Source organism: Leptodactylus fuscus, chromosome 6, assembly GCF_031893055.1.
Source record: "Leptodactylus fuscus isolate aLepFus1 chromosome 6, aLepFus1.hap2, whole genome shotgun sequence".
NCBI lineage: Eukaryota > Metazoa > Chordata > Amphibia > Anura > Leptodactylidae > Leptodactylus > Leptodactylus fuscus.
In genome coordinates, this window is record NC_134270.1 from 156,546,148 (window position 1) to 156,560,972 (window position 14,825).

The 14,825-nt window shown below is 39.8% G+C and overlaps 1 protein-coding gene across 1 annotated transcript; it reads left to right on the plus strand.

Annotated features, from left to right (window-relative positions):
* The first annotated feature begins 1,880 nt into the window (after positions 1-1,880).
* On the plus strand, positions 1,881-9,724 carry LOC142209762 (NXPE family member 4-like). Its single transcript, XM_075278805.1, has 5 exons — positions 1,881-1,973; positions 2,443-3,134; positions 6,773-6,837; positions 7,720-7,935; positions 9,189-9,724. The coding sequence occupies exons 1-5, from the start codon at positions 1,881-1,883 to the stop codon at positions 9,722-9,724; spliced, it is 1,602 nt and encodes a 533-aa protein (XP_075134906.1).
* The last annotated feature ends 5,101 nt before the right edge of the window (positions 9,725-14,825 follow it).

Consider the following 14,825-nt stretch of genomic DNA (forward strand, 5'->3'; position numbering starts at 1 on the left):
AAGGGTTTGTGCCTGGCTTATATAGATCACATGGTGTTCATTTTTCTGATATTGGCACCGTTTTTAATGTGGGTTTACAGAATGCTATTGAGAAAGGTCTGCGAGGCTTTGGGGGGCCTTGTCTGGTTAGACAGGCCTTGTGGGGAATTTTAGTCTCCCAGCTAATGCTAGGAGGACTGGTTTCATTGACTTTTTTGGTTATTGGTTGTAATTATTTATTGATTATTATTATATTTATTATTGACTAGCTTTTACCCGCGACTTCGTCTGCGGTGATTTGAGAATTGGGCGGACACAGACGTGTGAAACTGTAAAAGTGCTTTAAAAAGTTTGGTGGGCTAGCAAATGTGATGTGTTGTATTGTGTATGTAGTAATACAGACAATGTGATGTGTTGTATTGTGTATGTCGTGATACAGACAATGTGATGTGTTGTATTGTGTATGTCGTGATACAGACAATGTGATGTGTTGTATTGTGTATGTCGTGATACAGACAATGTGATGTGTTGTATTGTGTATGTCGTGATACAGACAATGTGATGTGTTGTATTGTGCATGTCGTGATACAGACAATGTGATGTGTTGTATTGTGTATGTCGTGATACAGACAATGTGATGTGTTGTACTGTGCATGTCGTGATACAGACAATGTGATGTGTTGTATTGTGTATGTCGTAATACAGACAATGTGATGTGTTGTATTGTGTATGTCGTGATACAGACAATGTGATGTGTTGTATTGTGTATGTCGTGACACAGACAATGTGATGTGTTGTATTGTGTATGTCGTGATACAGACAATGTGATGTGTTGTATTGTGTCAGACAATGTGATGTGTTGTATTGTGTCAGACAATGTGATGTGTTGTATTGTGTATGTCGTGATACAGACAATGTGATGTGTTGTATTATGTCAGACAATGTGATGTGTTGTATTGTGTATGTCATGATACAGACAATGTGATGTGTTGTATTATGTCAGACAATGTGATGTGTTGTATTGTGTCAGACAATGTGATGTGTTGTATTGTGTATGTCGTGATACAGACAATGTGATGTGTTATATAGTGGAAAGCTATATGTAAAATGTGAGTGAGTAGAGTGAGGGCTACTCCTGAGGTGACAGTAAGGAGTGTGCAGGCAGGTTGAGGCAGGAAATGCCAGGCAGTGTGTGTGAGTGTGTATGTAGTGATACAGACAATGTGATGTGTTGCAGACAATGTGATGTGTGTTATGTGAGTAGAGTGAGGGCTACTCCTGAGGTGACAGTAAGGAGTGTGCAGGCAGGTTGAGGCAGGAAATGCCAGGCAGTGTGTGTGAGTCTATAGCTGGGGCTAGGAGTCCTGCTTTTGTGAGTCTCCTGTTAGGAAGCCATGTTGTTTAGTGGCACCAAAAGTAGCCTGTGACTCAATCCTAAGGGAAAACTATGTTTGTGGAAAATTGCACGCAAATCCGTCCAGGCGTTTTAGCGTGATTGAGGAACAAACATCCAAACTCACAAACATCCAAACACACAAACTTTCACACTTATAATATTAGTAGGAAGTAGGATTATTTATTTATTATTGGATTATTTTAATTAATTATACATTTGGCTAACACCATAATAAACGCATCGTGGCCTTTTTATCCAAAAGAGATATGTTGTTTGTCTATTATTTATATATAGGTTTATGGTCTGAATATTAATAATTGGAGCACATTGGGTCGTGTATCACCATGGCCTATTCAGCTAATTGTGGATCACTGTATTTCATTTCCCTCTATATAGGAAATAACATTAAACCCTATTGCATTAAGTTTATGTCTATGACATGCTTATTTCATCCAAATTTCCTCCATAAATTGACTGCAGTCTGTTCTTTTCTTCTTCAGGTCTAATGGCCCTCACAATATCAACTAGGAATTTTCTAGTTTTGACAGTTACGTTCTTCTTTCTTGTAAGCATTGGGATTCATAACAGCTTGAAGAAGGTATGAATTTACAGCTATTTTCTTTCTCATAATTCCTTGAGAGTCCACCCAACAAATAGATTTTTCTGCCCAAATGGCTGTTTCTTTCCCTAGATCACATATAAATATAAACAAAAATGGCCAAAATATAAAAACATAAAGATTATCCCATATTTTGAGGGCTGTTTGAGAAAAAGGTAATATTTACCCCACACTGAGCTCCATAAAAACAAAACCTATAAGAAAATGCTGTAAGTGCAATTTGTTTTCTTCATTCTGAATGTTTTTTTCCAACTTCCCAGTATATTCTACAGAATATTCAATTATATAATTATTAAGTACAATTTGTTCCTAAAAAATTTTTAGTTTTGGATACTAATGAGTAAAAAAAAAACAAAAATGCAAAAATGCATAATGGCTGTGTTGGAAAAGGATTATTTTGTGGTGAATGGATGAACTACTGTAACTAAAATGTTTTACTTCTTCTCAGTGTTTCAGGCCTGCAGTTTCCACAATATTGTCTTCTGGAACAATCCAACAAGTATCCAAAATCCAAATGGTAGCAAATGAAATCTTCAATCAGATTGATCAAAGGATTCCCAAGCTAAATGTCACTGATAAATCACATACAACCAGTGCAAAAAATAGCAGGGTCTACTTAAAAAATCCAAAGGACAGCTATTGTGTTGGCGACCATCTAACCGTTCAGGTGGATATGTGCGATTATTGGGGGAAGAAGAAAACCTACGGAGGAGACTTTTTACGAGCAAGGATATACACACCAGAGCTTGAAGCAGGGTCTTCAGGAAGGATTGAGGATTTCAATAATGGTTCCTATCATGTCCATTTCATATTATTCTGGGAAGGTAAAGTTAACATTGAAGTTCTTCTAATGCACCCAAGTGAAGGAGCCTCAGCTTTGTGGACGTATAGAAATAAATGGCATGGCTATGTAGACCATATGGGCAAGTTTGTAAAAGGAAAGGTACAAAAGGAGGTCATGTGTGGATACAACCTGGATATAAAGCAAGAACTATGTGAGTATAAAGATGTACGAGATGAAGAATATTTTTATTGTATTAAACCTCAGAATTTTAGTTGTGACCATCTCATTGAAGTGAAGGGCTGGTGGAGAAAGGAGAAGACATTATTCACTACAGTTGAGAAGAGCTTATTTGACAGGTAAGTGCGTTACATCAGAAAATAATATATCCAACTTACCGTATTTTTCGGACTATAAGACGCACTAAGGTTTTAGAGGAGGAAAATAGGGGAAAAAAAATTTTAAGCAAAAAAAATTGGTAAAATATTTAATAACCTAATAATATAATATTTCACCAATGTAAATAGAATCGTGGGTTTTCGGACACAGGGATACCAAATGTGTATGTGTTTCAACAGTAATGTTTTTGTTTTATATGTATTCTAGGGATATGGGGGTGATTTAAACATATATATGTGTGTATATATATATATATATGTGTATATATATATATATATATATGTGTGTGTATATATATATATATATATATATATATATATATATATATATATATATACAGTTAGGGCCAGAAATATTTGGACAGTGACACAATTTTCGCGAGTTGGGCTCTGCATGCCACCACATTGGTTTTGAAATGAAACCTCTACAACAGAATTCAAGTGCAGATTGTAACGTTTAATTTGAAGGGTTGAACAAAAATATCTGATAGAAAATGTAGGAATTGTACACATTTCTTTACAAACACTCCACATTTTAGGAGCTCAAAAGTAATTGGACAAATAAACATAACCCAAACAAAAAAAAAATTTTTCAATATTTTGTTGCGAATCCTTTGGAGGCAATCACTGCCTTAAGTCTAGAACCCATGGACATCACCAAACGCTGGGTTTCCTCCTTCTTAATGCTTCGCCAGGCCTTTACAGCCGCAGCCTTCAGGTCTTGCTTGTTTGTGGGTCTTTCCGCCTTAAGTCTGGATTTGAGCAAGTGAAATGCATGCTCAATTGGGTTAAGATCTGGTGATTGACTTGGCCATTGCAGAATGTTCCACTTTTTTGCACTCATGAACTCCTGGGTAGCTTTGGCTGTATGCTTGGGGTCATTGTCCATCTGTACTATGAAGCGCCGTCCGATCAACTTGGCAGCATTTGGCTGAATCTGGGCTGAAAGTATATCCCGGTACACTTCAGAATTCATCCGGCTACTCTTGTCTGCTGTTATGTCATCAATAAACACAAGTGACCCAGTGCCATTGAAAGCCATGCATGCCCATGCCATCACGTTGCCTCCACCATGTTTTCAGAGGATGTGGTGTGCCTTGGATCATGTGCCGTTCCCTTTCTTGTCCAAACTTTTTTCTTCCCATCATTCTGGTACAGGTTGATCTTTGTCTCATCTGTCCATAGAATACTTTTCCAGAACTGAGCTGGCTTCTTGAGGTGTTTTTCAGCAAATTTAACTCTGGCCTGTCTATTTTTGGAATTGATGAATGGTTTGCATCTAGATGTGAACCCTTTGTATTTACTTTCATGGAGTCTTCTCTTTACTGTTGACTTAGAGACAGATACACCTACTTCACTGAGAGTGTTCTGGACTTCAGTTGATGTTGTGAACGGGTTCTTCTTGACCAAAGAAAGTATGCGGCGACCACCACTGTTGTCATCCGTGGACGCCCAGGCCTTTTTGAGTTCCCAAGCTCACCAGTTAATTTTTTTTTTTTCTTAGAATGTACCCGACTGTTGATTTTGCTACTCCAAGCATGTCTGCTATCTCTCTGATGGATTTTTTCTTTTTTTTCAGCCTCAGGATGTTCTGCTTCACCTCAATTGAGAGTTCCTTTGAGCGCATGTTGTCTGGTCACAGCAACAGCTTCCAAATGCAAAACCACACACCTGGAATCAACCCCAGACCTTTTAACTACTTCATTGATTACAGGTTTACGAGGGAGACGCCTTCAGAGTTAATTGCAGCCCTTAGAGTCCATTGTCCAATTACTTTTGGTCCCTTGAAAAAGAGGAGGCTATGCATTACAGAGCTATGATTCCTAAACCCTTTCTCCGATTTGGATGTGGAAACTCTCATATTGCAGCTGGGAGTGTGCACTTTCAGCCCATATTATATATATAATTGTATTTCTGAACATGTTTTAGTAAACAGCTAAAATAACAAAACTTGTGTCACTGTCCAAATATTTCTGGCCCTAACTGTATGTATATATGTATATATATATATATATATATATATATATATATATATATATCTCTATCATACACAGGTTTGGCATCATGGATTGAAAGAGACACCCTGCAGTGAAGCTATGCAAGAAGAGAAAAAGGGGCGGGCCAGACGGGTGAGGGAGGTGTGGTTTTCTAAGCAAACTTGAAAACACACCTCTTTCACCCGTCTGGCTCGTCCCTCCTTCACTGCCTCTCAGATCTTACTCCTGCAATGAAGCCACACAGGCAGGGAAGTAGGGGCGGGCCAGACGGGTGAAGGAGGCGTGGTTTCAAGCTTGCCGAGAAAACCACGCCTCCTCCCGTTTGGCCCGCCCCTCCTTCCCTGTCTGTGTGGCTTCATTGCAGGAGCCAGATCTGAGAGGCAGTGAAGGAGGGGCGGGCCAGACGGGAGAAGGAGGCGTGGTTTTCTCGGCAAGCTTGAAACCACGCTTCCTTCACCTGTCTGGCCCGCCCTTACTTCCCTGCCTCTCAGATCTCGCTCCTGGTATGACGCGACACAGGAGGGAAGGAGGGGCAGACCAGGCAGGCACCGTGCTGCTCTCCTTTTGATTCACACAGACGGGACACAGACGCTGCACACGCTGCATTCGGACTATAAGACGCACACACATTTTCCTCCCATATTGGGAGGAAAAAAAGTGCGTCTTATAGTCCAAAAAATACGGTAATATCTTGTGTAGTCGGTAAGTATGCCAACGTAGTATTTGGGGAATGTCAACGTGGTCCACAATAGAAGCCCAATGAATATTGTTTTTGGTCCCATGGACAACCAGCCACAGAAGACAAGGCATCACCACTTGCAAATAACTCCAATCCTCTAAGTCGTTATATACATTAGCTGGTATGATACGTGCATACTAAGTGTATATTTCCTTGTAACTAGGTCTGTTATGGGGGAAAATATTGTTTAAAAAGAGAAAATATAATACAGATTTTTGGCCTTTTGTGAGGAAATTATAATAAAAACGGAAAAAATAAATAAAATACATATTAAATTGTGTCACAATCCCATTCCTCATCATAATTTCTCTTAACTAGGCCATGTTGTGAATCAAGATAAGCAATATATATAGTGACCATATGATGAAGGGTTTTTTCTGGTTTTGACATGCGCCTTAATGTAATGTCCCAGTGGGATTGTAGACATTCTGGAAATGTAGAGAAATTTAAAGCACACTCTCCAGGAGGAAGACTTCCACTGCAAGGAAGTTACCGACTTAGAGGAAACTACCAATTCCAAACCCAAGCACCATCTCAGTGGAAGTTCTTAAGTATTTTGCCTCCATCATATGGATGAGGTTTTTCTGTTCGGCACTTGTTTTCTGTCTCCTGAGTTTCAATCCTGTATTCACCATCATGGGCACTCCAAGCTCCGTCAGGCACTCCAGTCACCATGATACACTCTTCAGAACCCTCCGCACTGTACCAGCCCCGAATAGCACTGGAGAGTCTGTAACTAAACTGTTAGATTTTTTTTTCCATAAATTCATAGCTCAGGTGAAGATCACAAACTTTGTAATATATTTTATTCAAGAAAATGGAAGTCACTAATCTAATAACAATTCTTCTACATTGATTTCCAGATCCAACGTCAGAGCTAAAATTCCGACAGATTTTCATCCTGTTACAGTATTCCACTGCAACCACGGTATGTACAACTCCAGCAACATGAACCCTTCATCAAAATACATAATCTGTGCTTTTTTAATTGTGTAAGTGACAACTTACATAAAAGGGATGTTGGTTGAATACCCCGATTTCATATACCGTTCAAATATTTTATACACTGTCTACCAATAAGTATTTGGACACCCAAGCAAACCAAAAAATCTGCCGTCGTGATGTACGTCACGCCCTCTGCCGTTAAGTAGGAAACAGCATTGGCATTAGTACATTGGCATTGGTCACATGCAAGATGCCACGAAGGGGTAATTGTGGGGTACCACAGAAATGGTTGATCCTTAAGGCACAAGCGAACTGAATTACCCAAAATCGTCAGTGGCCTATGTGATTATGAACTGGAAGGTGAACAGTGATTGTCGGAATGTGCCCTGAGTCTGCAGACCCTCGAAACTGGGAGATAGAGACCGACTGGCTAGAGAAACCACACCCAACTGATGGCTCACATACACCAGGAGTTTCACCAGACATCCGGGAGTATTGTGTCGATCAATACCATCCATAAGGAAGCATCTGCTGGGGTCTACCAACTATTAAATATGAATAAATGTGGTAACAGGTGTCCAAATACTTATTGGTAGGCAGTGTATGTATATAGGTTGTTGACTTCCCCCAATAGTAGACAGTAGGGAAAAGAAGTTTCCAGTAGGTTGGATCTCAACATGGCGTATCTTTTTGTTCTTAAGAGTGCCAGCGGTGTCTAGCAGCATAGCAGTATTATTTTGCTATTTTTCTTTTTCCCATAAAAAAAAACATAGAAAAAACCCTCAGATTGCATGTGTGAACACACTAATCTTCATAATAATTTTTTACAATCACGGATTATTTACTGGTGATTTTATTTTTATAGACAATACTTCCATAAATACAAAATGCAAAACTGGAATGAAGCTGAACTATCCCAGTGGATACGCTATGAAGAATGTCTGGTATCCACATGGATGTAGCATGCCGACATATGAAAGTCTGGAAGATATGGACAAATGTCTGCAGGGGAAGTTCATTCAGATGTTTGGAGACTCGACTATAAGGCAGTGGTTCTACTACATCGAAAGCAAAATAAAAAGTGAGTTCTGCTTGTAACGAAAGAGTAAAAATCACCATTTCAAAATAAAAAATGTCTTAAAGGGAGTGTTACCAGACCCCAACATACAAACCCTGCCCCACAGGTAGATAGGTTAGGGTCAGCTAAATGATATGGTGTTTTCCCCTTGAGAATCTTGGACTCCATTGTTGAGATATTATCATGTCACTAGCCAAATAAGCTATTTGGAGCAACAAGGATATTATCATTGCTCCAAAGGGCTAATTTTTCAGATTGACAAAAACCACGGAGGCAGCAATTCACGAGGAAAAAACATGGTTTAATTCAGCGGTCCCTACTCTGTATATTTGTTGGGTTCAATTCCCCAGTAACCCCATCCCATCAGAGGAATTTTTTGATTTACATTTTTCGATTTTGAATCCCCACCTTCCAAACCCCATAACTTTGTTATTTTTCTGTTCACAAAGCCATATGGGGGCTTAATGTTTGCAGGACAAAATGTTCTTGATGATGGTATCATATATTATTCTGTACAAATACTGTGAAGCAGGAGAAAAATTCAGAATGAGGTGGAATTGGAGAAAAAGTACATTTCTGCGACTTTCTTATGGGCTTAGTTTGTGTGGCGTGTACTCTTCAGCTAAAATAACGTGTCACCTGTATTTGATGTTCGGTACAATTCTGGGTATGTCAAATTTATATAGTTTTATTTACATTTTAACCTCTTAACATAGATACAAAACTATGCATTTTTTTTATTAAAGTCACCATATTCTGACACCAGTAATTTTTTTATATTTCCGTGTACGGGGCATGTTTGTTTGCGGGACCGGGTATACTTTTTATGTGTACCATTTTGGGGAATGGCACTTTGGGGTTTTTTCCCGCATTCACTGTACGGGAAAAATATTTTTATACGTTTATAGACTGGGCATTATCGAACACAGGGATACTTTATGTGTAGGTGTGTCACAGTAATGTTCTACTTTTATATGTAATCTAGGGAAAGGAGAGTGATTTGAACTTTTAATACTTTTTAATGACAATGACAATCTTGGTCTCTGTTCTGTAATACCTCCTGGAAATATATAGGACCCTTCTCCTCAGGGTAGCGCCACTCTCCATTGACACAGAATTTTTTTTTTCTTCTTCTTTAATATGGAGATGTTAGATATCTTACCTTTTATACAAGTGACTCAGAGATAACTGTAGTACATGATGTATATATAGTATTGTCCCTTTATATATGTATCCCTCTATCTACTTTTATACAGCACTTAGACACTTTGATCTATATGAAGATTATTGGTCTCGTCAACTATTAAACCTGGACACAGACCAGAATACAAAAATTTCTTGGAACAGGCACACCTTCCCTTTTAGTGGCTCCGAGTACCAGTCAAGGAAAGATGAACGCACCATCGCTCACAGAATTGACCTAATAAAGGGTGATACGAGAACCGTCATCGTACTGAACATCGGAATACATTTCAGACCCTACCCCGTCTATTACTTCATCAGGAGACTTTATAATATACGCCGCGCCATAGAGCGTTTGTTCCTCAGAAGTCCAGAGACTAAAGTCATTATTAAGACTGAGAATACCAGCGCCATGGATAAGAATTACGAAGGTTTCAGTGACTTCCATGCATCTATACATTACATTATCATGGAAATTATCTTCAAGGACCTCAACGTTGGCTTTGTTAATGGCTGGGATATGACCAATGCATTTGATACCAATGATTTTCATCCTCCAGAGAAGGTTATTGGGAATGAGGTCAAAATGATGATGACCTATATATGTTAAATAAAGGTGGGAGGGGAGTATGTGGGATGTATGTAGGAGGGGTGTACAGATCATACTTCCATTGTTTAGTATGGCCTGCCATTTTGACGTACATAAATAATAAATAAATAATAATAATATATTTATTAATATTATTTCCATACTTTCATACTATCAATCACTGTAAATAGAATTTGGATTTATTGTAGAGGTTGTTACTAGAGATCAGCCGATCCGAACAGCACACTCGCATAGAAATGAATGGACGTAGCCGGCACGCGGGGGGGTTAAGCGGCCGGACGCCGTCAAAGCGGAAGTACCAGGTGCATCCATTCATTTCTATGGAGCGTGCTGTTCGGATCGGCTGATCCGAACAGTACTCGCTCATCTCTAGTTGTTACTGTTATGGCGATACAAAATTTTTAGAATACTGTTCACAGTTTTAGGCACCTGTATGTAGGAAGGATATAGATTAACTAGACTGGGTGCAGAGGAGGCGACCAAAACAATTAAGGGGGTGGGTTGGTTTATACAGACAGGTTATCAAACTTGTGGTTGCTCATTTTTGTTAAAAAAAAAAAAGTGGCTTAAGTTCAACTTAAAGGGGCTGTCCAGGATATAAATTTTTCAGCATGGAGGCTGGAGAAGGTGAAAAAAAAGCAAAAAGCATGCTCATCTGTCCCCAGTGTGATGTCTGTAAGTTTATATGAATTCAATAGGGACTCCAATGTCTTTCTTGAAAGTAATATCACTAGTTATGGAAAATAAAAATTTCGGGATAGTATGTTAGTCCAGGGACTTAATCCAATTGTCATATTTGGAATTGGGAAGGAACTTTTTCCTCCGATGGGCAATTGGTGTGAGCCCCATGGGGTTTATTTATTTATTTATTTTTTTTATGAATTCTTTATTTATAGCAAATATAGACAGAAAGAAAAAAATACACAGACTAGTTAGTCAACAAGACAGAACCCGCAAAAAAAGAGTCTGCAAACAAAACAAACCAAAACAAACATAATAAAATAATGCATCACAAGTAGAAAATAAAAGGGAGGAAAAGACCAGGAACACCCTGGCAGGGAGAAAGGGGAATGAGGGAAGGAGGAGGGGAAGAGCGAGGACAAAAATAACAAAGACCTCCTGAAGAGATACCCGAGTATAATAATAGCGGTAGTTGGGGTTCGAGGCCTGGGCCTGCTCCTTGCCTCCCCATGCGGTGTGAAGGTGAAGCGGGAGGGCGGCCATGAGCAGGCCTGGGGAGGTAGCTAAATAGGCCACTACCAGCTGGGGATACTACAGAATTTACCACATAATTCTACATAGGTAGGTATATTGGAGCTGCTACCTATACTGACCAATCGGTTTAGTACTTTCATTTTTAGATGGGGGCCCCCTGTTGAAAAAAACGCCTTTTGGCCACAGTGGAAAAAGAAAACCTTCAGTTTTTGCAATATTTCCAAAGTGGAAGCAATTCTGGCTAATCCCATCCACACATTGCAGAAAAAAATTTGTGCATAAGTGCTTGAGGAGAACTTTGAGAGATCACAACGTAAAACACTGCAGCAAAAAAAATGCTGTGCGTTTCCACCACCTGTATCAATCTTCCAGGCAGGGGCCTGCTTTGTCTTCCAGGCAGGGGCCTGCTTTGTCTTCCAGCACACAAAGCTGCTTTAAAGCTTGACCTAGCTGTATGGCCCCTCACTCTACTCGCACCCCCACATACCTCTGTTTACAAGCTGACTCAAATCAGGAATAGTGAAGTCTCTCTAGGTCCTTGTCTCTCAAAGGGAAAGTTCTTAGTGGGCACAGCAACCTGCAGCAGGGCCTCTCTGCATGACATGTGTCTCCTTCTGCCTACAGCTTCCTGTATTCACACGCTTTTCCTCCCTGGAACATACCATTTTTCTCTGAGCTATAGGGGGATCTCTTCTGAATAGTTTTGCCCTGCAATTTAGTCTTTCGGCAGTAGATGGCAGCAGAAGATCAGACAAATGACAGTTATTCCATAAGCCCCTTAAGTTCACACAGAGTTTGTTGGTCAGGAATTTGGTCGTCCAAAAAAGCCTCACCATACAGTCCTATAGTGAGGCATTTTTAGGAAGAGGAATTTGAGTCAGCTTCCTGACTAAAAAACTCCATGTGAACGCAGCTGGATTTGATGTTACATAGGAGCCTTGCATCAACCCTTTCTTCCCCCTCCATATCACTTAAAGAGGACCTTTCACCGATTTGGGCATTGGTTTCCTTGCCATTGGGCCGTCTGTTGGTGCATTGTGTATCGGTCTTTATAATATACTTGAGGTTCTTTGGATTGAACCTCAGGTGTTGGTCATTACCATCATCCTATCGGACGGTTCTGGGGCCTGTATAAGATAAGATAAGATAATCCTTTAATAGTCCCACATTGGGGAAATTTCAGGAAGAGGGCTGGCTTCACTAGTTACTGGTTTTCGTTGTTACCAACTGGAATTTGTGGCTCTGGGAGGAGGATTGTTTTGTGGAATTACAACTGACTAGGAAGTGGTGTGAGTGTTGCCTTGTGTGTGAGTCTGGTTTGTCCCTCCACACTTCTACTCTACCCTGTCCTTCAGTTCTGTTTGCCTGGCACTATCTATTTATTTGTGAGGTTTGGGTTCCAGTTTGTTTTGCCCCAGTCCTGTGATAACACTTTCCTCACCTCTCCACTGTCCCTCTCCTCGTTCTCTTGTTGCGTATTGTGTTGTGCTGCGTGTCTGTTGTCCAGCACATCCCATCCTGTTTGTTTTGTCTGCAGCTGCACCTTGATTTCTGTAGGGGTGACCACCTTAGTATCCCCAGTCCCTAGCTCTCTTGTAGCTCTCGCCCTATCTGTCGGCTAGGCCTCTGTGTTAGAGAGCCAGGAGTTATCAGGGCCAAGGCTAGCTTGGGAACAGCTGACCCTCACCCACAGGCAGGGCCTAGCTAGCCGCTGTAGTGTCAGGGAAAGTCTCCTTCCCCTGTTCCCTTAGCGGTGCAGTCTGCAGTCCAGATTCTGGGTCTGGGCATAGACCCAAACGTAACAGAAAGCTTACAGTGCGCTAAATTCAGTGCTAAATTCAGTACTGTGGTAATGTATTTACAACCAATCATCATTACTGACTGCAAACCTAGCAGAGCAAGTGAAACCCCGCCCACCAATGTGCCGAGAAAACCAGGAAGTGAACAGAGCAGACAGCCTGCAGGTTGGTGAACAAGTGTTATGGGAATACCCCTTTAAGGTCTAATGTCAAAGTTGAGATCCCAAAAGACTTTGATCATATCCGAGTATTTCAATGTAACGATAGTAAGTATAACAATCCCAAAGTAGAAAGAAAACTAACAGGTACATCTGTAAATGTATATTTATTCTGTCATACGTATCTAATATTATTAGTAACTCTCCAATGGGGCATAAACTCCTATCACAGCCAATGCTGATGATAAGACTGGCTCCTGTTATATAGTTATACACTGCAGCCTCGCTGACTATATACTTTTATGGTGTCTTATCTCTAGCTAGAGGTATCATGGAACTGATTGCAGAAAACAGAGAAAGAGTAAAGCTAAAGATGGTATCGGATCTGAACAGACAGAAGGTCATAAGAATACATGACTAAATAATAATAAGTTGAGAAGATGAAGAGGTTGAGATATTTAATTATATATATGAAATGACTATAAATGTAAACCGATAATCATCATGTTAGGTTAATTGTTTAGTATTTAACTTTGCTATATATACTGATTTTATCATCCCATATAAATAGCGTTATATTATTATATTGTATGCTGATTTTATCATCCCATATAAATGTTATCCCTTCAAGGACCAAGACAATTTAAATTTTTTTTCTCCCCACCTTACAAAATCCATATTTTTTCTTACATTTTTCCATTCACGGAGTTGCATGAAGTCTTATGTTTTGCAAGACAAATTGTACTTCATAATGACAATGTTTAAAGAGGACCTTTCATGTCCTCATGCACATGCAGTTATAATAATAATTATTATTTATTTATATAGCATCATTAATTCCATGGTGCTTTACATTTGAGGGTTTACATACAATACACGAAGTATACAGAACAAATATAATACTAACAATGACCGACTGGCAAAGTGGGGTAGAGGGCCCTGCCCGCGAGAGCTTACAGTCTACACGGGAAGGGGGAAAGAGACAGAAGGTGAGGGGGAGACTGATCAGATGGTGATGTGGTAATTTTTCTATATTTAAACTTTATAGATCATGTAAGAATATAGGAACAGGTTATTGAGGACGAAAGAGTATTAAAGGGAGTCTATCACCTCACCCAAATATACAGTATTCACCGCATTGTGGAGCACATTACACTGATACACAACACGTCTCTGTTATGTAGGTCACTTATGAAGATTTTAAGAGAACTAACATTGATGTCTTATGCAAATTAGGCCATTGGTGCATTGGGGGCGGGCCTTCAGCCCTAGGAGCACTGCTCTTGTTGCTCAAGTAAGATGGGGGATGTCATAGCAGTGTCACCTTCTCTATGTACCCTTTTTTGACCTCAAACTATCATTTATCCTTCTTCTGGCCTGATATTAAAATGTGTTACTGTTGTAGCCTACACAAAATGCTTCTTTCTTGGGTCTCCATCGTTCAGGTCCGCATTAGACCTTGTCTGCTTAAAAAGTGGTTACCTGAGAAAACCTGTGGATCCCATAGACTATAATGGGGTCTGCCGCATTTCTGTCAGTTTCATACTGGTCCTAGTTTCAAATATCTTTATACCTAGAGATTACCGGAGGTGAGGATAGTATGGCTATAAAGTGCAATATGTTACTATTGTATTCCTAAAGCTGGCCATACATGCTAGAGGATTTTGGAGGAACCAATTGACCATGTCATGTGTATGGAGGCCTCTCAATTCACCATCAGTGTCTTATGTCAGGAGAGATAAGTATGGTGAGGGGTGTCTGGCCGCAGCCTTCTCCCCCCTCTGCTCTGTATCTTATGTGTATGTATGGCTAGCATTATACTACTCTTACTTATATAGCATGACAACACTTAACCTGTTTGATACTTTACTGTCACTGTCACTAATCTACATTTTTATTAGATTTGCATAATCTTTTAATTGGTCAGGT

What these genes read in the sequence shown, in the direction of transcription:
- LOC142209762 (XM_075278805.1), top strand. Translation starts at nt 1,881, where the DNA reads ATGGCCCTCACAATATCAACTAGGAATTTTCTAGTTTTGACAGTTACG. An exon ending in GAGAAGAGCTTATTTGACAG is followed by an intron (nt 3,135 to 6,772) that starts GTAAGTGCGTTA and finishes ATTGATTTCCAG; the next exon opens with ATCCAACGTCAGAGCTAAAA. An exon ending in AGTATTCCACTGCAACCACG is followed by an intron (nt 6,838 to 7,719) that starts GTATGTACAACT and finishes TTATTTTTATAG; the next exon opens with ACAATACTTCCATAAATACA.